The sequence below is a fragment of the Symphalangus syndactylus genome, chromosome 8 (genome assembly GCF_028878055.3).
Source record: "Symphalangus syndactylus isolate Jambi chromosome 8, NHGRI_mSymSyn1-v2.1_pri, whole genome shotgun sequence".
Taxonomy (NCBI): Eukaryota; Metazoa; Chordata; class Mammalia; order Primates; family Hylobatidae; genus Symphalangus; species Symphalangus syndactylus.
This window is the reverse complement of record NC_072430.2, coordinates 141,620,561-141,645,336: the sequence shown is the minus strand read 5'-3', so window position 1 is coordinate 141,645,336 and position 24,776 is coordinate 141,620,561. Positions and strand designations below refer to the sequence as shown.

The window sequence follows — 24,776 nt, the reverse complement described above, 5'->3', positions numbered from 1 at the left end:
CAATTTTTGTTGCTTTAGAGATTGGAAGCATATCAATTTGTCCTGAAAATTGATAATAAAGGGAAGTGAAATCAAGCACTTATCCTGCCTTTCTTGTACAGTGATGAAGTTATTAAGAGTTAAAAATAGACACATATACAAATATTTCATGCTCAAACTGTCTCATTTTTACATGGCCTGTAGAAATCCCTTCAAGTTGGCTTGTATAACTCTTTGACAGAATCCCAAGTCTTTAAGAGCCTCCTTGAATCGTGGACATCTTGTACAAGATATGAACTTGTACACTTACTGCCCTGGACCTATTAGCTGTTTTGCAAATAAGTTCTTATTCCTTTTAATTGCAAATGAAAATGAAAGAACACAATCTAGGTACTAGTGGTGCTCATTGTTACTGAACTGTAATTACTCTAGACCTTTTCATGTAGACAGGAGTAGGAAATATTTACTGTTTACAAAGAAAAATAAAGCATATAATGAGGTTTCCATGTCAAATTTAAGATTACTGGGGTCTAATGTTACATGATTATTAATTTAATCTATAATATACTTTTAATAATAAAGATATCAAGATTTTGTGAAATTAATCATGAAAAACCACATTCATTAGTCTAAGATTTTTTCTGTCCTTAGTGTATATCCTACTGACAATGTAAAATTGAAATATTGTGTTTCATCACTTGAGATTATTTTTTCTCTATGTAGTAGTTCACTGTCCTCTCCTTCCTCTTTAGGGAACTATTTTATTCATTTTGTATATATCCCCCAATTGCTTAGTTTTGAAATATAAGGAAATATGTACATATATATAATTGTAATCATCCTCCTTTTGTTACCCTCAAAATAACCATATAAACTACATGTGCTTTCTGTGTTTTCACTCTGGAGATCATTCCAGTTTAGTACAGAGATCTTCACTCCTTTTACACCTGCACAGTCGACACTGTTGTTTATTCAAACAATCCCCTATTAATGAACATTTGGATTGGCTCTAATCTGCTTTTAAAAAGTCACCATGGATACAATTTGTACTAAATACCTGGAAGTTAAAAAAACTGGCACTGTCATTCTCTTGATCACTCTCCTGATCCTCTGACTTCTTGAATTCCCATTTCCTCAACTGTAAAACAAGGAATTTTAATATGACTTACCTATCCAGGTTAAATAAAATTGCAATTCAAAAAGTATTCCCATATATGTTAAGAAAAACTGAAATAGCCACTAAAATGCATTCAAAATAAATAAATTATATAATTATCACTACACAGATTCACCATACAGCTCATTTCTACTTAAGAGATTCATATTGAGACAACAACAAAATAGATTGTGTCCACAGCAAGATCAAGAGAAATTTCCAGAAACTATCTTAGATGAAATAATTGAAGAATTCAGTTAAATATTTATTGAACAAATGCAGAATAAATGAACTAAGGGCTGTTATAACCTTAAGTTACAACAGACAACTTCGAATATTCAGAGGGCTGTCACACAGAGAATGAAAGACTTGCTCAGTATTCCTTCAAAGGGCAGAACTTGAGCCAAGGGATAAATATAAGCAACCAATGGGCTGCAGGATAGTTGTACAAAGTGTATCATGTATCTTCATAGCTTCTTTGCCCATATAATGCATTCCACACTTAAGTTTCCCCTTCTAAAAGGAGACAGCACAAGTTAATATGTCTCATGAATGTCTTAAATAAGTGGCATTTTCATGGCAAGCCCTCCACTGCCAGCAATGGATATACTCACACTATTGGGAAAAATCTAAAGTTAACAAACTGATTTAGTATGGAAATGGTCTATTTGTTCCTCAGCTACGTTTCTGTATTTTACATTAATGGCTCTCAGGAGGTGGGGGGTGAAAAGAGAACACGTTCTCCAAAGAGGGTGAATCATAATCCCCAGTGATTCAGATACTGTGCCTGGGGACAATCTTTCTTCAAGTCCAAATGAATCATTATAATTATCAACCAATGGTACATATAAGAGTATGGCATGTGCTGTGACAGAGAAAAGACAGTTGACAAACACTATTCTACATGAAACAGGAAATCTTATTTTATGAGTCACTAGAAAACAAACTAACTGTAATACTGACGGGCTCCATCCAGATTATTAAATATTACAAAATGAGAACTGTTTCAACAACTGTTCAGCATAATGTTTAAGGACAAAATGTATATAGTAAATTTTATATTCTATATGTATTTTATCACATACTCGGTAAGGAATGCTGAGGTGCTTAAGCCATCCAATAAATTGAAAATACAAACTTTACATTTCTATATTTGTCAGTATACAGGATTCTGAAGATGAATCTTGAACTCAGAGTGATAAATCAGTTTTCAAGGAAAGCCACATAATCCGTCAGTCTGGCTAACTGCTGTTCATTGGGTATTGGGGGAACTGGAGCAGGCTCTGTATGTTAAAGAAACAAACACACTTCAAGTTACATACCACATTAACAAAGCTTTGGCCCCAACACCTACCTCCCCTAATGCCTTCAATTTTTTCAGTTTTTAACAGTAAGTTAACTTTCTTAGATTTGTCCTGGTTTTAGACAAAATCTTACATCATAGAGGCTTGGACATTTTTGATAAGCAAGACAAGAAGTCTCAACTTTTATGAGTATGGTTTTACCTAACTGCTAGTAAAGGCATATCTGATGTTGTTGTTATTGAAGTATTCTATGTAAAGGTTAAAGACACTTTTATCCTGCAACATCTCTTTTAAAAGATCACAGCTCTTCCTGAAAACATCCTTACCCATGCAACATTAAATTCAAGAAATAATTAGAGTGCTTCCCATGCCCCAGGCATCACTGAAGAATATTAAATTGTCAATGAACCAAAAAAAGAAAAAAGAAAACCCACAAACAACCTCAAGGAATTTACATTCCAACATTTAAGTTACTACACGTCAGCCTGGGGACGCCTTCTGAATAATGGTACTGGTGAACAGCTCTGGCAGGCCTCCCCGACATGAGAATAAGAAGGCTCTGCAGCTGGCCCAGAGGAGGCCACTGCCTCAAGGCAAGCTCTGGGGGAGCCCAGTTTCACTCTTGTAACCAGATGTATTACTACACATTTATGAAATTTAACCTCTGTTTACAAGGTAAGAAATAGATACACACACTCACACACACATATACATATATACTACAAAAAAGAAATTAGGAACAATGAGACATTAAGAACTGTAAATATGAAAATACATACCTGATAAGGGAATAAACTTGTTAAAGGAAACATCCAGGGCCCCTGCAATTAAATAAACAAAAAAAAAATGTACAGCTCAATTTACAGAAGGCATTGTAAAGATCTTTCATAGAACATGCTATTTTCAGCACAACATGCATTTATGGCCATTTATTTCTCAAACAGGGATAATAACTGTGCTCTATTATAAGTCTTTATTATATTACTCTTCCCCCACTATCTCACTTGACTGGGATCATGTCTTCCCACTTTTTGTAACTCAAAGGGCTGAGCACATTGAGAATCCTTTACTGTATGTTCAGCAATGTCTAAACGTAGGCACTCCGAGCAGGTGGAAGGAAACTTGGGTTGATGTGGATGAAGGCAGATTTATGGAAGTGGGCATTAAGCTTGGCTCTAAAGACCTGGCAGAAAAGACACTCCTGGTCAGCAGGACGAGGAGAAACTATCAGGTGGGAATGAGTGTGGCTCACTTCCAACAGCAAGACTGAGGGGCTGGGAATTCAGATAAAGACAATGAGGGCAGGTCATAGAAATTAAGGCCTTAAAAGGAGGGCTAGAGAAGTTAACTCTGTGAAAGTGGAAGCCACAGGAAAAGTGCCCGTATGACTTGAGTGCGAACAGAAAAGGGGGGCAGTTGAATATTTAAACATTTTTTTTTAATACAGACAACAGTTTGGATATGAAGGATAAGCTCAGTTACAAATGGCTCCATAAAAGGATGGAGATTAATATTTAGTAAAAACTAAGGTGTAAGGACCATGAAACACCTACACAAAATCATTTATATACAGGAAATACATTTTTAAGAGTTTAAACTAGGTGATCCTTTCTACCCTGTCTACTACGCTTTATTTAAAATGAGTTATTTCCATTGTGTTAGTATAGCAGAATTTTACATCCAATTATCAAAAACCAAAGCCTGAAAACCTGAAGCAGTCTTAGAGGAGTCCAACGCTGCATAAATGGGTGCAAGCTCCACCTACCTGGCTTTCTGGGCAGAACCATTCTTGTGGTGGAATCAGCTTGCCATCCTTGTTCTAATATGCCTAAAGAAGTATATTACACATAAACATTTGGAAAGAATAAAACACCCCACAAAATCCACAACTTGTCCATGACATTAGTTGTACAGAAGACCTGATGTGTTTAGTATAACCCGTCATATGCATTTTTACTAGAAAGGTGTATTACAAAAAGCATGGAAACTTATTATTGAAATATTTCTGAAACAGGTATCAAAGCCTCATTTTACTCTATTACGCTGCTATAATCATTAAAAGATGGTTAGTTTTCTGTCAAGAATATATTATAGTATTAATCTAATCAGTATTATTTAAAACAAACATAAGGAAAACTAATATGTTGCCTTTTGTGACCATCATATCAGTGATAACAAAGATAGCAATAATAAAAAACAGCTTCCATATACAGAAGGTTTACCTGTAGGTACCAGACTACGTGCTTTTATAGGGATGATTTTATGTAATCACCACAACTCTATGAAGTGGGATATAAGGCCATCATTTGACAGGTATGGAAAATAAAGTTTAGGGAAATTCAAGTGATTTGTCCTAAGTCACATAGCCACTAGCATCAAGGATGGGTGGTACCAGCATTCACATCCAGGTGGTCAGCTGAGAATATGAGCTCTGAAGTATGTTATATATAGAAAATAAATGACAGACCAATTTTAAGAGCCAAAAGAAATAAATGTTTGTATTAGTAAATAAAAGTAATAACTTAGAACTTTCATTAACCTATCTTCATGTATCTACAACTATGCTAGGCCCTGGAAATTTAGGATGTAGTGCTTGATGGTACTCATATTTTAGCTGGAGAATCAAAAATGTCAATCATGGTAAAACAATGCAACAAGGTATATACAATATATATATATTTTTTGATACGGAATCTCACTCTGTTGCCCAGGCTGGAGTGCAGTGGCACCTCCTGGGTTCATGCGATTCTCCTGCCTCAGCCTCCTGAGTAGCTGGGATTACAGGTGCCTGCCACCACGCCTGGCTAATTTTTTGTATTTTTAGTAGAGACGGGGTTTCACTATGTTGGCCAGGCTGGTCTCAAACTCCTCACCTCATCATGATCCACCCACCTCGGCCTCCCAAAGTGCTAGGATTACAGGTGTGAGCCACCGCACCTGCCCAGGTGTATACAATATTCTATAACAACGAGCAAGAGGAAGGATTAGTCTGGGCATCAGCTGAGAAATAAAAATGCGAAGTTACATTTGGAGAGACCAGCAGGTATGAGTGGGGAGCAAGCAAGCGCCTAGGGTATGGGTCAAAAATGGGCTGAAAAGGGACGTGGGGATGATGCTGCCTTTACCAAATAAGGGCGAAATAAGGATTTCCAAATATAAGTAAAGAGGCCAATTAAGACATATTTTTGTAACCAACTGTGTGGATATTCACGCATTTGCTTGCTATAGAACTATTAATATGCATGATTGCAGGGTGCCTGCTGGGTGTTCCACACCTGTTTCATATCACCTCTCAAAAAACACAGCATGGACTCCAAAAGCATATTCTGTTCCAAGTGTTTCAGAGGAGACTGTGAACCTACAATTCACACCTCTATTTTCCATTTTCCTTGTAAGTAAAAAGTAAGCCAAAAATACCTTTCACAGCCTCTTCTACAGGAAGTCCAACAAAGGCTGCAAAATCATCGGCGATGATTGAAGTATACGCTTGAGAGACCAGGGCAAATGCGCGTCTCCTTGTTGCATCTATCGTGGGAGTGGAGGGTTGGCAAAGAGTGAACCAGGGGAGCAGCATTTTCAAAGCACGTCGTTAAATCACACCACTGTCCTTGTCCAGTTTTCATAAGCAAGGCCAGATGAACCCAAAGAGTTCTGTGCTTACAGATACAAATATATATGCCCAGTATGTAAAGGGGGTTCAAATATTGCTGAAAAAAAATACATTTCTTACACTTCCTCTTGGATGAAAAATCTCAGATAATGAAAATTACTAACATGGAAAAGGGTTACTAAACACAGGGCTCTAACCCTAAGAAAATGCAGTATGTTTATGCAATGGGGATATAAATTTTACTTATCTTATTTCATTTACAAATGCTGGAATCAAAGGAGCAGAAAACTGATTTGCGTAATCAGCTGTCCTTTTCAAAAACGTCTCTAATACAGGACCACACCTGGGAGTTACAGAACAACTCTTGTAACTGGAGCATTCTTCCAAGTCTGCATCAAACCCTTGACTGAATTAAAGTTCAAAATCCTAAATTCCCACCTTGAAAGAATGACTCTAAGAAGGGACTGCCAAACAATATCAGCAACGAAAACTTTCCTGAAAATGGCATTTAGGATTGTCCCCAGGCTTACATACCCAATGAAATAACCTCAGGAGTACGGCAGAGTTAAGCACTGTGAAACCAGCTGGACTTTCTCCCTGGGCAGTCTCTTTGGTAAGGTAAGAGCTCCTCCACCTGGTGGTCAACATGCTTAGGAAATATTCTGGATTTTACTTTCCATATTTAATAGGCCAGTGTACATATGTAAAACAAACACCCTAACATATTTTAAATCTTCTCTCCATTCCTGGGACATTGTCAAACTACACCAATTCCCCCAGATACCCTTTGTGTCAAACTAGTCCACTGGCTCTCGGACAAGTCTTACACCTTCTCCCCTGGGGCTTTTGGTTTATGCTGTCCCGTGGCCTGAAATGCCCTCCTGTCTGCTCTCTACCATTCCTAAGTCTGTTTATAATTCATTACGATCTCTGCCCTTCTCTAAACTCAGCAGTATTGTTTACACTTCTACTTTAACAAGCAACTTTCCACTACGGCAGACACTGTTCCACCTACCCCCTTCTTTTCAATTATATTCCAAACTTCTTGACAGGAAGGGGTATCTCTTATCTTTATAGTCCCCCAAACACCTAGCATCTCCAGTGAAATATATGCCAAATACATGCTTGTCGATGGCATCACGAGAACCAAAATGGGGCACGACTCCAACACTTAGGCTTTGTTTTCTCAGATTCCTTAAAAACTGCCGACACTCCCATCCCTTCCCTTCATCTGAGCCCGACATCCTCTCCAGCTTTCACTCAGCCACTGTCTGCTCTTCCTTCTGTGGCTTTACACTTATTATTGTAGGTTCCTTCCTTCCTTCAACCAGCCTGTAACCTAACAGACTTTACAACACCGAGAAACGTTTTCTATTAAGGCTGCATACATTCAATGGAAAAGAACTGAGCCAACAATGGAAAAGAAATATACTTTTTTTTTTTTTTTAGAGAAGTATACACCATAAAACTATATTCATTTAGTAAGTCAACTGTATTTCAAAAACATTTACTTCAGTTCAAATATTCTGGTCATATTTTCAGAGTGGGGAATAAAACAGGAATACAGTGAGAATGGAGGAGATAAACAAAAGGGAGAGAAAAGTAAAAAGATATCACTGGAAAAGGAAAGAAAAACATGTGATGGGAGGAGAAGTGAGCTGATGAAGCAAAAATAAAGGCTAAGTGTTCTCTGTCTCAGAAGCTGCAATATCCACTTGGCACGAATCACATCTACATTCCGACTAGTCACTCTGTGATCCTCAAGTTGTGAAATCTGTAACCTCAGGCCCTAGAATGACACGCTGGAAGGTGGAATAAATTGAGCCAGCACCTAATATCTGTGGCAGTAGTTGATGGAACACATTTTTGGTGAAAACAGAAACGCTAACAGAACGCAAAAGCAGTTGTTCAACAAATACTCAAGTGCCGCTCATCCATCACTGCCAGTGCTGGAGACAGAAGGGAAGAGGAGCTAGTCACTCCCATCCTTTTGAATCCTCTTCTGTCTTTCCCAGCCATGCTGTATGCCAGGGAGGTTGGCCACCAATGCCTGTTGCACCTGAGCTCTCTTGCTTTGGCGAATTGGGGCTCTATCAGGTCAGAGGCTGGGAAGGAAGGTCAGGGAATTTACTTCCTATGCCCTTTCCTTGCCTTGCTCCAGCTGACCTTCTGTATCCATCCTGTGGGGAACCCCAGTAACACTGGCCCCTCACCTTGCCCTTTCAAGCCTCAGATGAGAATGGCTACTGTCTACCTAGTTCCTAGGTACTTCCTCAGCCCTTGTTTCCTGAAAAAAATAGTTTTCACTAGCTTCTCTTCAGTTAAGTCATTTTCAGTTTTCTAATCGGACTGTGCCTAATTTAGAATAGAATGGAAAAAGATCTAAGAAAGTTCTTAACTAGAAAATAAGTTTCTAACATGTTAAGAAGCAAAATGTTAAATTCATCAGTAAGACCAATCTGTTAAGAGACCATCCTGACCTGGCTGCATTTTACAAAGGAAACCACAGTACAATTCATGAATCTGGAGATTTGTCTCAGGATATGTTCAGGAATACTGTAGTGCTTTAGAATAAGGTACATGTTTATATATTAACTCATTTATAACCTGAAAAAGTACTATTTCTAATCACGTTTCACAAATGAGGAAAATAAGACACTGAGGAGTCACCCTAGTAAGTGACAGGATCAGAATTTAAGCTCCGGAAGCACGGACCCAGAGTTTAAACTCCCACATGGTACGCTATATAGCCTTTCCTGGGTCTACTGAACTGCTTGCCAGGAATTCTCAATCTCATGGAATTCAGTGAAAGGAGGCTCTGGGAAGTAATAAAACTACGGACCTGACGGTGCACAACAGAATGCTTGCTGAACGAGTAAGGAGTCCCCAAACCCAGTCCTGCCAATGAACCCGCTGTAAAACGCTGGGAAAAGGCACATGGCCTGTGACCGCCCCACCACAATCACAAGGCTGTATCACAAGGATACTATGAAAGTCCACTATAACACCAATTCCTCAGGGCTTATATGAAGAGGTTTCTGGTGCTACTTTCTGAAACTGCCCCTGCTATACCTGTGCAATCTTCTTCCACACTCCTCCTTTCCCATCTATCTGCCTGCCTTAGGATTCTGCTCATTTCATTCACACTTAAAGTAGCTGCCTCCTGTTTTGTCACTTACATTGTTATGTTTTATGCTGCTAAGAATTTTACCATTCCAAGGGAATTATGTGCATTTCAGAAACAATCTCTGCTGTCTGCTGCCCTGTAAAGCTGATATCCCTTAGCAGAGTGATGAACAGTTATTAAAAAATTCCTGCTCACTGACTTCCTCCACAGTAGGAAGGCATACAGTGACGGTGGATATTAACTATGGAAGTAAGGGTAACAATAAGAAATAAGAGTACATAACAACATAAAACAAGATTATATCATTTTATAAAGAGTGAACCAGGAGGACTGGAAGCAAATGCTAGGGGTGGGAGACCGTAGAGAGGCAGGGAATGAGATTTTATTGTGGGATCAGTGCTCTGTCACACCAGGCTTGTAATCTTTCAAAGCAATTAAAAACACATTTGAGCATCTATGTATTAAATTGATTAGTTATAAAATCCAGAAGCTTAAGACAACACCTATCAAAGGCTGAGGCTTACAAAATTCAAAGAGCAGTCTCTATTTTCACATCTCTACAAACCCATACCTTAAACTTATTAGAATATTACAAGATCTCATTTTAATAGCAAAAAAAACTCTTAAAACTGATGAGCAATTTCTATCTAGAATTAAGAAACAACAAAAGCACAGCAGCCAATGTAATCTCAAGCAACAAAAAATGAAGAAGCATGATTAGGGCAAATCTAAAAAATTCTGAAAACTGCTCTTTTCACCTATCAAAAATATCTACTTAAACACACACCACTGATTTATTACTTCAACACTGCAGCACTTAGGGACTAAGTCTCATCTAATTTCATTTTTAACCACAAAGAAACACTACCTCTAAGTGCTTCCATAATTGGCTGGACCGTCTCAGACCACTGGTGAGCGTTGATGGTTGTATAGATCCCAGGGAAATCTCTCTGCCAGATTCTTTGTCCTACAGACCAAATTCCCCCAAGTTCAGAATTTGCCTGCAATAAATATTATTGCCTTAGAGGGTATTCACTCTGTAAATGCACCAATGATTGTATCTTAAAACAAAATATCAGAAATGATAATAAAAACTTGCTAGCTACATCATTAAAACCTAATTCAACATTTATTTTAAAAGATGCAATTATGTTTTCAGCCCAATCACTATGAAAAGGTTTTTAAACGCTATGAGCAATGAGGTAAAATTTATTTGTATGGCTGATATAAATTTACTACAATAGCAAATTAAGGCATGAGAAAGCAGTCAAAAAACATTTCAGAATGAAGCCTGGGGACTAATTAGCTTAAGCATTGTTTTTAAAGATGCTGTATTTGTATTTCATAGATACATTATGTATATATATTTAGGTCAAAAGTAATAGCAAAATGGTTAACAATAGAGACCCTCAATCTAAGATGTCATACATTGTAGCCTCTCTAAGGATAGAGTTTCTACTAATATCATTGAAACTTATGTGCATAATTTATAGTACTTCTTTATTTAGCCAAAGAAGCTGAGGAATATTCCAATCTTAACAGAATGAGGAAAAAAAAAAAGTAAAAATACTAATCTCATCTCTTGATGAATATCGACAATAAACAAAAGTTTAGATGAATTCTTGGTAATATCTCAAGAATGTTAAAAATTTCACTTGACACTCATGTTAGACACATGGAATCATTTGACATTAAAATTTTACTTCATTCCACTTTGGAAGAACCTTTTCACAGGCTATTTCTTCTAATCTCCCAACCAAAATAAGAAATTTAAAATCCTAATTAACAAAAATAATCTTATTGCTGTCAATCATTCTTAAAGTATTCTTGTAAACAATGGCAGTTTCAAAATAAGTACCATTATAGGAAGCAACATAAACCGGTTGAAAATCACCTCAGCTGCCTCCACCACCTCCAGGACCTTCCTTCATCTAAACTGGCTCAGCTGTTTAACTAGGGAAGCTGCACATAAAAGTGTCTCAAGAAATCTAATCAGCAGAAACTGAGCACAAATTCTACACCACCCCAGCAAAATTCAAATTACTGATTAGAGGACTCTGAAGATTTATTTCGAATCCTTAATACCAGTCTGATGACTATTTCTAGGACGTCAGATAGAAAACATAAACTTATAAAAGGTTGTCGTTTAAGGGAATGTCATTAAATTAAAGTAGTAAGATAGGTTTAAAGGATACTTACAGATTTTATAGCAGGTGGTATTCTTTTCCAAAGATATCTTGCATTATTCCTAATTTACGCCACCACAAAGAAGAATAATCAATTAAAAACATAATCATCTCAGTAAATGTTAAAAACTACCAGGTCCCAAACCAAACATACAGAAGTATACTTTATATAACACAAAGTAAAATTTAGTTTTATATGAATTTGTTTTGGGGAAGCAATAGTGGTTTTCCAGATAAAAAGGACATGAAATATTTTTACCAAAGTAATATTTTGCCATTTCTAGTGAATTTTTTAAAAATAATAATCCATATCCTAAATTAAGGCAACAGCACACTAAAAACATGAGGACTTATAGATAGCCCAAATGATTTATTAGGATATAAAAGTAAACAAATTTATGTACTATCAAGGCTCTAGCATTCCCTGACAATAAGCACGGTACACAACACTTCTCTCCCGATTACAGCCCCTCCTACCAGTGGGTACACAGCTTCTGAGGCAGGAGTTTTTATGGGTTTGGAGGCTTGAACTACAACAAACATATAACGACAGTTTTACAAAAAAAAAAAAAAACCTTACATATGCGTAATAAAAATTTCAATTTAGTTTTTAAAAAGATATAAAAGAAAGGTTTTGGAAGAATTTAAAATAAAATGTTATCAGGAATCATCAGTGAGTCACAGAACTATAGGAGACTTTTTTTTTTTTTTGCAGTCATGCTTTCCTTTTGAGGCAGGGTCTCACTTTGGTTGCCCAGGCTGGAGTGCAGTGGCACAATCTTGGCTCACTGCAGCCTCGACTTTCTGGGCTCAGGTGATTCTCCCCACCTCAGCTTCCCGGGTAGCTGGGATTAGAGGCACACACAACCACGCCCAGCTAATTTTTTGTATTTTTAGGACAGACGGGGTTTCACTATATTTCCCAGGCTGGTCTCAAACTCCTGGACTCAAGCCATCCACTTGCCTCGGCCTCCCAGAGTGCTGGGATTACAGGCGTGTGCCACCACGCCCGGCCCAGCATAGTTATGCTGACTTTTCCATGTGAATGTGAAATAGGAAGAATTAAAAACAAAAAAAAACTTAAGAAATCTCATACATGTTTGTAATGAATTCCTCTTGGCTGCAATCTTCTCTTTCCACTTCTTTTGTTTTATTGATTATATATTAAGTAAATAGAGGTCATAGAAGTTTTTTAAAAAGACAAAGAAAAAGTTAAATGAATTTACTGACGTAATTTGTCATAATAAATTGAAATGTTTTCTGGAAAGTATATGTAAGACAATGACGACCTAATCATAATTCATTAACCTACGATTCAATAGGAAATAAATGTTAACAATTACTGTAATAAAAAAGGTAGCTCGTTGTGCCTATGTTTGGTGGTGCTACTTCAGTGCAGAAATATTTCCATATAACTTTGAGAAACCTGTTGCTCTTGGCTTTAGGTTAAACGTACTTACATGTCATTATGGAGCAAATATAAAGCTAGAAGCTGACCATACACTGGGGGTGTAGCAATTCCTCCAGGGGCCTAGAAGGCCAAAAATGAAAACAAAACAACACAAAATTTTAAAAACCTCATTTACCCTTTAACTTTCATTTTTAAGATAATATTTTAAAAAGTCTTTTTAGTCTAAGATTATAAGTAATCTTATAGTCCTATTATAAATTTAGAAACAGCTTAAAGAAGTATCAAACACGAAAATTCTAAGTTTATATTCGTCATCAGCTTTGATTTATCTCCCTTTGGGCTTCAGTTTCTTTATACATTCAAGAATATGTAAATGGATCCCCTTCCCCAGTTCTCAAATTCCCATTTAAATGATCTTACTATTATAAGAAACAAATTCGACAGATTCCTGAAGCATTCTGATTCTGCCCATTACATCAAGCGTCCTGAATAAGAGACAGAAAATCACCACAGCTGCGTTGCAAAGACAATTCTTTCAATTTTAACTCAATAGGAAAGTATCTATTATCTATTAGTGAGCTGCTGCTTCTGGATGTTGTCTCCTTTAATTTTAAAACTAATGATATAAACCCTTTTTAAGTGTCTAAGAAAAACATTAACTTTAACAGCTGCATAACTTTCATCTGTCTTACTAAAGACAAAATGGCAAGCTTACTTGACAACATTACGAGAAAGGCTTTGTGAGTTAAAAAAAAAAAAAAAAAGGTTACAATGGTCACATCTTTCTTGGTGTGTGTAAGTTGGGGTGTGTGTTGGTGTGTGTATACCAAGGTCTTTAATAAAACCCACATTACTACTCTCTCCCAACCCGATACTGGGAAGGAAAGATGGCTAATTAATATGAGCTTATCCGTAGGTGCTGGAGCAAAGATGCACTGGGTTTTCGGGCTCACAAGCTGAAGACACATAACAAAAAGGTCCCGGCGAGTTCGGGGAGACCGGGCCCGGTCGGAGCAGGCCGCGGCGGACAACGACCCACACGTCCACCTCCCGCGCCCGCCCCGTGAGCTCCCAAAGCCCGCGAGCCTCAGACCCCGTTACCCTGGAAACCGGTGCCGCCCCGGGGCCTAAGACTACTCCGCAGTTTCTCCCAGCGCCACGCAAACGGTTACCTCGAGCTCCTGGTTCTCGCACTGATCCAGCAACTTTTTGAAACTAAAGGCGCTTTCCGCCATCACCGCCACTGGCATCTTCGCGGCCTATCTCGCCGCTGCACCTTCCGGACAGCCAGACCCCAGACTGTCCCTCGGGCGTCGCGCCCGCGATGACGTTTAAAGCCGCCTTTGCCGCCGAGCGCCCCTGCGTACCAGACCGTCAGTTCCGGGGCGCCGTCAGACATCGCCGCAGCCGGGATAGGACGCCGCCGTTCTGGCCGGCTCTCTCGGTGCCTTGGAGGACCTTGCCGGCTTTGCGGGAAGCTGTGTTCAGAGCGCGCGGCCGCCCTCTGGCAGGGAGGAGTTCGCTGCACTTTTGAGGGTTCTTCACGAAGACATCCAATACATAGGAAACAAGTAACAGCAACAGTAACGAATTTTTAAATATTAAAATTGCTGGGGAACACGACGGATCCTGTAGCTGCTCGGCTGTCCTGGTCAAGTCAGTGACCCTAGGGCTCCGCACCGTGCCCTGCATACCGTAGGTGCTCACGAAACGTTTGTGAGTTCCCTGCTTTGAGGAGACAAGATTAAAAACTCAGAATCTAAGGTTTGAGTCTCCCCAAACCTGCTTGTTGGGCAGCGTCCCCCGCCCGGGCTCGCCCTGCACGCCCCGCCGGAGCCACGCTTCTCCAGCCGGGACCCCTGCCTCCTTCCAGGCTATCCTCGGAACCGCAGCCAGAGGGAATTTTTTTTTTTCTTTCCTGAAACGTAGAGCAAATCTGGTTACTCTTCTGCACAACGCCCTAAAATCTAGGGCCCTTCCCATCGCTCAGAATTTACGTCTAATTCTCAGCTCCCCTCCAGCTTGCTGTAGCCATCCTGGCTTTTGTTTAGCACAGCACTGATTGTTAGCGAACATTATATTGTGTATTATTTATTGACATATTTGTTTTTTACATCCCTCACTAGACCCCCAGGAAAGAGGCTTTGATTTGTTGCCTGCTGCAAGGCTGGCTGCATAATTTGTGGGGCTCAGAGAGAAGTGCAGAGCTTCCTTGTTCAAAAAAACAGAAGGAAAGTGCCTTTAAGGTCATAAAATATAAAACTTTCTCTTTCATCTCAGGTTCTCTCTTTTCATAGTGTTTTTATGTGTTATTTGATATCATTCCAAGAAAAATTTAGATTTAAATTGTTAGCATGAAGTTTACCATCCATCTTTACGTTGTGCAATGCCAGTTTTAAATACTAATATAAGTGCACTGAACTCATGTGGAATCACAGAAATGATACAATTTGTACTTCATAGCTTATACACGCATATGTATTTTGTTTTTACCAGAACCACGCTGGTAAAAACAAATGCTGCACAAAGTGAACTTGCCTGTTTTCATCGCACTTTATGTGCACGAATTCTACCTCCACTCTCGACCTGGGACTCACCGATGAGTAAGGAAGGACTGAAAAGCAAAAGAACTATGGACTGGCCTTTTGGCATAATCAGGTGTCTAATATAAAGAAGTGCATGAATAAGAACATAAATGATATGTGTGATGGTTAATACTGAGTGTCAACTTGATTGGATTGAAGGATGCAAAGTATTGATCCTGGGTGTGTCTGTGAGGGTGTTGCCAAAGGAGATTAACATTTGAGTCAGTGGGCTGGGAAAGGCAGACCCACTGTTAATCTGGATGGACACCATCTAATCAGATGCCAGCCCAGCTAGAAATATAAAGCAGACAGAAAAATGTGAGAAGAGAGACTGGCCTAGCCTCCCAACCTACATCTTTCTCCCACGCTGGGTGCTTCCTGCCCTCGAACATCGGACTCCAAGTTCTTCAGTTTGGGACTTGGACTGGCTCTCCTTGCTCCTCAGCTTGAAGACTGCCTATTGTGGGACTTGTGATCATGTGAGTTAATACTTAATAAACTCCTTTCTCTCTCTCTCTCTCTCTCTATATATATATACGTATATATATATACGTGTGTATATATATACGTGTGTATATATATACGTATATATATACGTGTGTATATATATACGTATATATATACGTGTGTATATATATATATGTATATATATATACGTGTGTGTATATATATATATATATATATATATCCTATTAGTTCTGTCCCTCTAGAGAACTGTGACTCATACAATATGGTTTCTTCATGTTTCTTAAGACACCATTGCCTTCTTTCTGCCTTCGAAACAAGTTTAGGCTCTAAGGAGAAAAGTGTGGCCTTTCAGGGGTGTCAGCACCCATCTCCCTCAGTACTTTGTGCTCACTTTGAGTCTTGCTGGCCTCGCAACATCAGGGGTCCACAGGGAATTCAGCGTGCATGGTGCATTGTGAATGCTGTATGAAACATCAGTGGCCACATACAGAGGCCTGTTTCCCTGGCTCATGCTCCATTGTCTTAATGGACCTCACTTACAAACCACAAGTTTACAGATAAAATTATTAAGCATTTAAAGACAGAAACAGCCATCCTTGATTTTTTTTTTTTTTTTTTTTTTTTTTTTGCGTAATCCACAACACTCTGTGTGGAAATGATTGCTTAGTAATTCCCTGAATGAAATGTAAAGAAAAAAAAAACACTGCAGTGTTCCTCAAGGAACTGCCAACATTAAATAGAAGGGCACATAAGTAGTTAGCAGAACTAGAGAGATCTTGGTGGAATAAAGCAACAGAGTTTCATCCACAGCTGCAAGGAAGAGAAGGACTGAGGGCAGTATGATTCTAAGATCACTTGACAGAACTATGACGAGCAGGATTTTGAAGCTTGTAATAATGGTCTCTAACCCTTTTGGGGCAAAGAAATATTCAATGGAAGCCCTGCTTGGCAATTTGATCGTTTAAAGGGAAAACTATAACGTGAAAGCTTTGGCAGGTGCTTTGGGCCTCTAAGAGGTGGAAACCTACAAAGCTGGCTCTTTGCTGAATAGGAAATCCCGGTGAGGCTTTTGATACATATCACAGGTTAGAGGTGGAGATGGGGTGTCACTTAAAGGACCAAGCTGTTCTTTAGAAGACCAGTACAGGAATTTGGGAGTTGGAGCCTGGGTGCCAGAGAGGGTAGAAAGAGAGTCCTTGCGGGGCAGAGAGGAGTCTCTGGGAGAAGTTGGGTGTCTAAGGCGAGACCCTGGCCTGGACACTGGGAACTCCAAGTGGCAGTGAAGCACTGAAGCGTCTTTAGGACTGTGATGGTTGACATTCAGTTTTAAGTTGTCACTGTACTGTGCTGGAGCCACCTTTCCCCCCAGACTTTTGATAGTAAATGAGAGAAGTGAAGGGGTACAGGAAAGGGCAGTGTGGCGTAAAAGGCTGTCATCTCCGGAGGTGCAACTCAGAAGAGGGATCGAGACTGGGAAGAAGCAAGAAAGTCAATGAGAGGCACCCACAAGGACCCTCTGTTCCTGGAGATGCTGGCATTGGAGTGGGAAGGACTGCGTTTCTCTCTGCTCTTGCAGTGAGGCATGGGGTCAGCATGCTGAAGGGAAGCATGCGCTCAGAGGCTGTAGGATGGGGGTCTCAGACCCATTACCACACCTAGTCTTCCCCTTGTGCAAGCTGGCCCTTTTTCCATAACTCTTCTCTGGGAGAAGCACAGTGATTGAGGAGGTTGGAAATTGCACTAGGATGGCTGATGCAGTTTGGATGTTTGTCCCCTCCAAATCTCTTGTTGAAATGTGATCCCCAGTGTTGGAGGAGGGCCTCGTGGGAGGTGATTGGATCATGGAGATGGATCTTTCACGAATGGCTTAATGCCATCCACTTGGTGATGAGTGAGTTTTCACTCTGAAGCTCTGGGATGTGGATGAGTTGGCCAGTGTGGGACAAAGAGTGGGAGAGGAGAACGGACGATGAGCCCTGGTCACCTCTGTGCTCAGAACACTCCCATTGTGTCGGTCTGGGTTGTAGCAAGAAACATATGGAATACTCAGTGTATTCATCTGTTTTCACACTGCTATAAAGAAATACCCAAGACTGGGTAATTTACAAAGGAAAGATGTTTGATTGACTCACAGTTCTACATGGCTGAGGAGGCCTCAGGAAACTTACAATCATGGCAGAAGGGGAATCAGGTACATCTTACATGGAGGCAGGTGAGAGACGAGCAAAGGAGGAATTCTGAAACACTTATAAAACCGTCAAATCTCAGCCGGGTGCAGTGGCTCACGCCTGTAATCCTAGCACTTTGGGAGGCCAAGGTGGGCAGATCATGAGGTCAGGAGATGGAGACCATCCTGGCTAACACGATGAAATCCAATCTCTACTAAAAATACAAAAAATTGGCTGAGTGTGGTGGCACACACCTGTAGTCCCAGCTACTCGGGAGGCTGAGGCAGGAGAATCCCTGGAACCTGGGAGGTGGAGGTTGCAGTGAGCCGAGATCGCGCCACTGCACTCCAGCCTGGGTGACAGAGTGAGACTGCATCTCAAAAACAAACAAACACACACACAGAAAAACACCAAAACCGTCAGATCTCATAAGAACTCACTACCATGAGAACAGCATGGGAGGAACCGCCCCCATGATCCAATCACCTCCCTCCCTTGACACATGGGGATTACAATTCGAGATGAGATTTGGGTGGGGACACAGAGCCAAACCATATCTCAGATTGGGCAATTTGAGGAAAATTTAATAAAATGGCTATTTACAAAGGTACTGGCAAGATACTGGAAAACTACAAAGGATAGTACCCCAGGGCTCACAATAGTGTGACATCATTACCACCCCTAGAGTTTAAAAAGTGCATGAAGGGGAGTTCCACTTCTGTGGACACACTTCCCGCTGAAACAACCATAGTTGGAGAAAATAATTTCTAAGAAAACTTAAAAGTTTCTGGAAATTATCTTAAAGGTATATAAAAAATGAAAAAAAAATTTATTCAATAAAATCTATCACAACTTGGAAAGAACAGAGTGTGTGGCATTTGAGCCATAATCTGCTCTTTCCCGCCCCACACCTAGCTCAGCTTCATAGAAGCTCCACTGTGGGTGGATGTGGTCAAGATGATGGGGCTCACTCTCCCTTTCTCTGTCAAATAAGGGATAAGGTGTCTCACAAGAAGGCAAAGGTTGCAAGCATTTCTCATCCACTCCAAGTTTAAGGCTAAATTCCAGCTAACTGTGGCCAAGAGGCAAGAGGCTCCCTTCCTCCAGCAAGCTCCCACTCATGGATGGAGACTACACACTAGGCATAACAGGTCTGGAATACAGGGGTCCTAATTGCTCTCACTCCGGCTTGCTTTCTGGGGTAAACATATATTCTGTGTCCAGTAGAAAAGCTGAGAAGATCAGAGGCTACCATTCCTGCCATGTGCCAGAGTAATGGCTCTGGCATCCAAAAACCAATCAGTGTAATAAGCCATATCAACAGAATAATGGATCAAAACACACATTCATCTCAATAGATGCAGAATACATATATAAAACAAAATCCAACCTCCTTTTATAATAAAAACACTTAATGAGCTAGGGAGAGAAGGGAATGTCTTCAAACTGATAAAAAACACCTGTGTAAAACCTGCAGTTAACATTACATTTAATGGTCAATGACTGATGGCTTTTCTCTGTGATCAGGAGGAAGACAAGAATGTCTGCTTTTGCCATTTTTATTCAACAGTGTACTACAGGTTCTAGCCAGTGCAATTAGGGAAGAAAAATAAATGAAAAGCATCCAAATTGGAAAGGAAGTAGTAAAGCTATATCTATTAAAGATGACATGATCTTGTAAATAAGAAATTCACCAAAAAAACAAACAAACAAACAAACAAAACAGGTAGGAAAGGAAAATAAATCTTGGTATCCCAAACTTACTAAGCCAAAGGGAAAAGTCAAGCTAGGAAGTGGGTCATGCAAGCCTGCCTCCCATTTTGGTTCCTAAATAAGATGGCTACACACGTGAAAAGCTACACACCTCCCCTGTGGGCCCCAAGATCTTTACCCTAAAGCATTTCTGTTAAAGTTCACCATGGCAATGTAAATTGATAGCTTATCTTCACAGGTGCAGGGACATAGGGCATAACTCAAAGCTATGCCTCTGCACACCTGAAACAAATGTATATCTGATTTTTTCCTCTCCCCATCCTCTACGTTATCTTAAGTAAAAATGCATATTCACAGAGCCAAAGACATGAATGACTCTCTTCTTCCCCCTCAACATGAAAATTGTGCATTTCTCAATATCCCACTCTTTCCCCTTTGAACATTGAAGCTCTCGAAATCATCTCTTGAAAAAGGCATAAACCTGTCCCCCAGGCACACCCTTAACTTTGGCAAATACACCTCCTTAAAATGATTGAGACTTGCTTTGGTCATTTTCCTTGATTGACATAGTATTGGGTCTAGCGAGGTTGCAGGATACAAAATCAACATGCAAATATCAATTTTATTTCTGTATATTAGCAATGAATAAACCAAATAGGAAATTAAGAAAACAATTTCACCTGTTGTATTAGTCCGTTCTCACGCTACTATTAATATAAAGAACTGCCCGAAACTGGGTAATTTATAAAGGAAAGAGGTTTAAGTGACTTAGTTCTGCACACCTGGGGAGACCTCAGGAAACTTACAATCATGGTGGAAGGTGAAAAGGAAGCGCAGACCTTCACACGGCAGCAGGAAAGAGACAGCAAGAGCAAGAGCAGGGAAAACAGCCTTTAAAACCATCAGATGGCTGGGCACAGTGGCTCACACCTGTAATCCCAGCACTTTGGGAGGCTGAGGCGGGCAGATCACCTGAGGTCAGGAGTTCGAGAACATCCTGGCCAACATGGCGAAACCCCTGTCTCTACTAAAAATACAAAAAAATTAGCTGGGCGTGGTGGCACGCACCTGTATTCCCAGCTACTCGGGAGGCTGAAGCACCAGAATCGTTTGAACCCACGAGGCAGAGGTTGCAGTGAGCCAAGATCATGCCACTGCACTCCAGCCTGGGCAACAGAGTGAGACTCCGTCTCAAGAAACAAACAAATAAAACAACAACAGCAAAAGAAAAACCATCAGATACCTTGAGAACTCACTCACTATCACAAGAACAGCATGGAGGTAACTGCCCCCATGATTCAGTTACCTCCCCCCAGGTCCCTCCCATGACACATGGGGATAATGGGAACTACAACTCAAAATGAGATTTGGGTGGGGAACACAGCCAAACCATATCACCTGCAATAGTATGAAAAAGAATAAAATACTTAGAAATAAATATAATAAAAGAAGTGTAAAACTTAAATTCTGAAAACTACTCAACAATGTTGAAGGAAATTAAAGACCTAGGTAAATGGAAGACATCCCTTGTTCATGGATTGGAAGACTTTATATTATGATTGCAGTATTAAAATTGACAAGCTGATCCTAAAATTCATATACAAACTTAAGGAATGCAGAATACCCCGAAACAATCTTGAACACAAAGAACTATGAGGACTCATACTTTCTGATATCAAAACCTACTGTTAAGCTACAATAATAAACATTAGATAGACATTTCTTTAAATGGATAATAAGAGTAGACATAAAGATCAATGAAATAGAATTGAGGATCCAGAAATGAGCCCTCGCATTGACAGTCAATTGATTTTCAACCAGGATATCAAGACCATTCAGTGGGGGAAAGAACAGTCTTCTCAACAAGTGATGGTTGAACAACTGTATAGCCACACGCAAAAAAATGAAGTTGGACCTCTATCTCAGACCACCTACAAAAATTAAAATAGATCTAAGACGTAAGTGTGAGAGCTAAGACTATAGAAAAAAATAGGATAAATCTTTATGTCCAGGCATTAGGTACTGATTTCTTAGATAAGACACCAAAAGCACAAGGAACAAAAGAAAAAAAATCGATAAATTGGACATTATCAAAATTAAACTTTTGTTCTTCAAAAGACACCATCAAAAAGTGAAAAGAACCAAGAATTGAAGAATATTTTTACAAGTCACATGCCAGATAAAAGACTTGAATTTAAAATATATTGATAATTCTTAAAACTCAAAAATAAGGCAAATAACCTGATGTTAAGATGGAGTAAGGATTTGCTCAGACGTCTCTCCAAAGAAGACAGATGTCCAAAACACAAGTGAAAAGATGTTCTACATCATTAGTCATCAGGCAAATGCAAATCAAAATCACAGTGTGATAGCACTTCACACCTACTTGGGTGGTTATAATAAAAAGGCATTAGCAAGTGTTGGTGAGGATTTGGAGAAACTAGAGCCCTTATGCCCTGCTGAAGGACTATACCATGGTGCTGCTTTGGAAAACAGTCTGGTAACTCCTCAAAAGCTTTCATAGAGTTGCCATATGATGTAGCAGTCCACTTGTAGGTATATTATATAGGTATATTCCACTATCATTCCAAGAGAAAGGAAAACGTATATCCCCACAAACACTTGTAAGTGAATGTTCATAGCAAGCTTAATTCATAATAGCCAAAAAGAAGAAAAAAACCAACTGTTCATCAACTGGCGAATGAGTAAATAAAATGTGGTATATCCATTTAACAAAATATTATTCACCCGGCTGGGCGCGGTAGCTCACGCTTGTAATCCCAGCACTTTGGGAGGCCGAGGCGGGCGGATCACGAGGTCAGGAGATCGAGACCATGGTGAAACCCCGTCTCTACTAAAAAGACAAAAAATTAGCCGGGCGTGGTGGCGGGCGCCTGTAGTCCCAGCTACTCGGAGAGGCTGAGGCAGGAGAATGGCGTGAACCCGGGAGGCGGAGCTTGCAGTGAGCCGAGATTGCGCCACTGCACTCCAGCCTGGGTGACAGAGCAAAACTCCGTCTCAAAAAAAAAAAAAAAAAAAAATATTATTCACCCATAATGAGGAATGCTGTGCTGATACATTCTACAATATGGTTAAACCTTGAAAACATATATTAAGTGAAAGAAGACAGAGGCACAAAGCCCGTATTGTATGATTTTACATGAAGTGTCCAGAGTAGCAAGTCCATAGAGAGAAGCAGATTGGTGGTTGCCATGGGCTGGGATGTTTGGGGGAAATAGGAAATTACTGCTAATGGATCTGGGGTTTCTTTTGGGGGTGATGAAAATATTATTATTATTTTACAGTCTCACTCTGTTGCCCAGGCTGGAGTGCAGTAGCACTATCTTGGCTCACTGCAACCTCCACCTCCCAGGTTCAAGTGATTCTCGTGGCTCAGCCTCCCAAGCAGCTGGGATTATAGGCATGCACCACCACGCCTGGCTAATTTTTTGTATTTTTTAGTAGAGACGGGGTTTCGCCATGTTGCCCAGGCTGATCTGTAACTCCTGAGCTCGGGCAATCCGCCCACCTCAGCCTCCCAAAATGATGAAAATATTTTAACCTTCTATTGTGGTCATGTTTGTACAATTGTAAGCTTTCAGTGGGTGAATTTTTGTAAGACAAATGGAGGGAATATTTAGTAGAGCCCAGCAAAGACTGCTTGGCTGGGACTCTGATCTTTCATTGAAGGGCCAGCCAGGCAGTGAGGGAGTGAGGAATCAATACTCAGAGGACCTTCCTCCCCTCTCTCCCTCTGATCTCCTGCTGGGGCTCCCCACTGGCTGAGCCCAGCCGGAAGCCGAGGGCAGGAAGTCTGCATCAGTTGCTTATACAGCTGGCCTTCTGAGGCATAATGGGGAGGAGAGCATGGAGAGTAGATGGGAGGGACAAACGGAGGACACTCAGTGCACCTAGTGTGGTGACTGTGTGATTGGGGCCCCAGCGATGGTAGAGTGGCCTCTGTGCTGCAGGGCATGTGTCACCAACCCCCGGAATCCTCAGGCAGGAAGGTCACCTACAGAAGAGAGGAATGTGACATTAGCCCCTGCCAAACCCGCAAGAAGAAAAGTCAACACAGATCATTTGCAGCCATGAAGTGTATCAGGTTTAGAGTCCAGTCAGGCAGGCAGGCAAGAGGTGGAGAGTTCATGGATATCAGTGAGAAAGATTTCCAGATGGTTCACCTGGCTGGAGGCAGCAGGACCCGAGGCTAGAAGATGGGCCCCAGGTGATGACGATGGTTCTGCCATCAAGGGTCTGTGTCAGAGTTGCTGGAAAGCAGCTGCAGAAATAGGCCGGCCCTGAGCCAGCCCTCCATGTGGCCAGGAGTCCTGGGCTTTCTGCTTAGGGTGGAAACCAACCCTGCCCCACAGCATGGGTGGCTGCCTCTTGGAGCAGGGGTCACTGGGGTGAGAAGAACAGATAGGGAAAAATGGGATACATTTATTATTATTATTATTATTCCTGAGGCATTGAACATTCAGCAGACTAGAGGAGATTACTAATTCTGATGAGTTGTCCTCTGGAGGAACTGGAGTTTGGGGGGTGCTGCCATTGGACCATTGCCATTGGACATTGATGTCCATGACCAGCGAATTTTCCAATGGATCTCTTGGCAACGTCATCTCCAGTGGCAGTAGATGCTACCTGTTTGGAAAGCCAGGTAGCAATACACAATGAGGGCAATGAAACAGTCTTAGCCTTGGACTTAGTGTTCTGGCTCTGGGAAGTTATCCTGAGGAAGTTACTAAAAAGAGGAAATAAGCTACAGCTAAAAATGGGACAGCAGCATAAAGTACAATAGCGATTAAATTCATAAATATCAAGTCTATATAAAAGTAGTGTTTCTGAAATAACTTTGAAAAAACATGAAAAATAATATTGTGTATACCTCTTGGTTATTATATATCATAACCCAGACTAGATTTATGGGGAAATGTTGAAAGGAAACATGCAAATGAACATTATGATAAGCTTAAAGAGCTAGATTATTGGTGAAAAGTATCTCCTTACAATATTATAAAATCAATGAAGATTTTGTTCTTCTAATCTTAGACAACTTTAACAAT

The 24,776-nt window shown here is 40.3% G+C and overlaps 1 protein-coding gene and 1 long non-coding RNA gene across 3 annotated transcripts in view; one reads left to right on the top strand and one right to left on the bottom strand.

The window, feature by feature from the left end:
• Positions 1-1,224: 1,224 nt before the first annotated feature.
• Positions 1,225-14,143, bottom strand: COPS8 (COP9 signalosome subunit 8). 2 transcript variants are annotated; one of them, XM_055291076.2, is made up of 8 exons: positions 13,946-14,143; positions 12,823-12,893; positions 11,376-11,424; positions 10,045-10,177; positions 5,857-5,964; positions 4,205-4,267; positions 3,219-3,260; positions 1,225-2,418 (listed from the first exon to the last, which is right to left on the bottom strand). In XM_055291076.2, exons 1-8 carry the CDS (start codon positions 14,021-14,023, stop codon positions 2,339-2,341), a joined length of 624 nt encoding a protein of 207 aa, XP_055147051.1. In that variant the 5' UTR covers positions 14,024-14,143; the 3' UTR covers positions 1,225-2,338. The 2 variants fall into 2 exon arrangements, with proteins under 2 accessions (XP_055147051.1, XP_055147052.1); XM_055291077.2 differs by having other exon boundaries at positions 3,219-3,266; positions 13,946-14,092.
• Positions 14,144-14,160: 17 nt separating this feature from the next.
• Positions 14,161-24,776, top strand: part of LOC134737486 (uncharacterized) — a 74,740-nt gene continuing 64,124 nt past the window's right edge. The window contains exon 1 of the long non-coding RNA XR_010122447.1: positions 14,161-15,837. This is a non-coding gene — a long non-coding RNA (uncharacterized lncRNA). The remainder of the gene's footprint in view (positions 15,838-24,776) is intronic.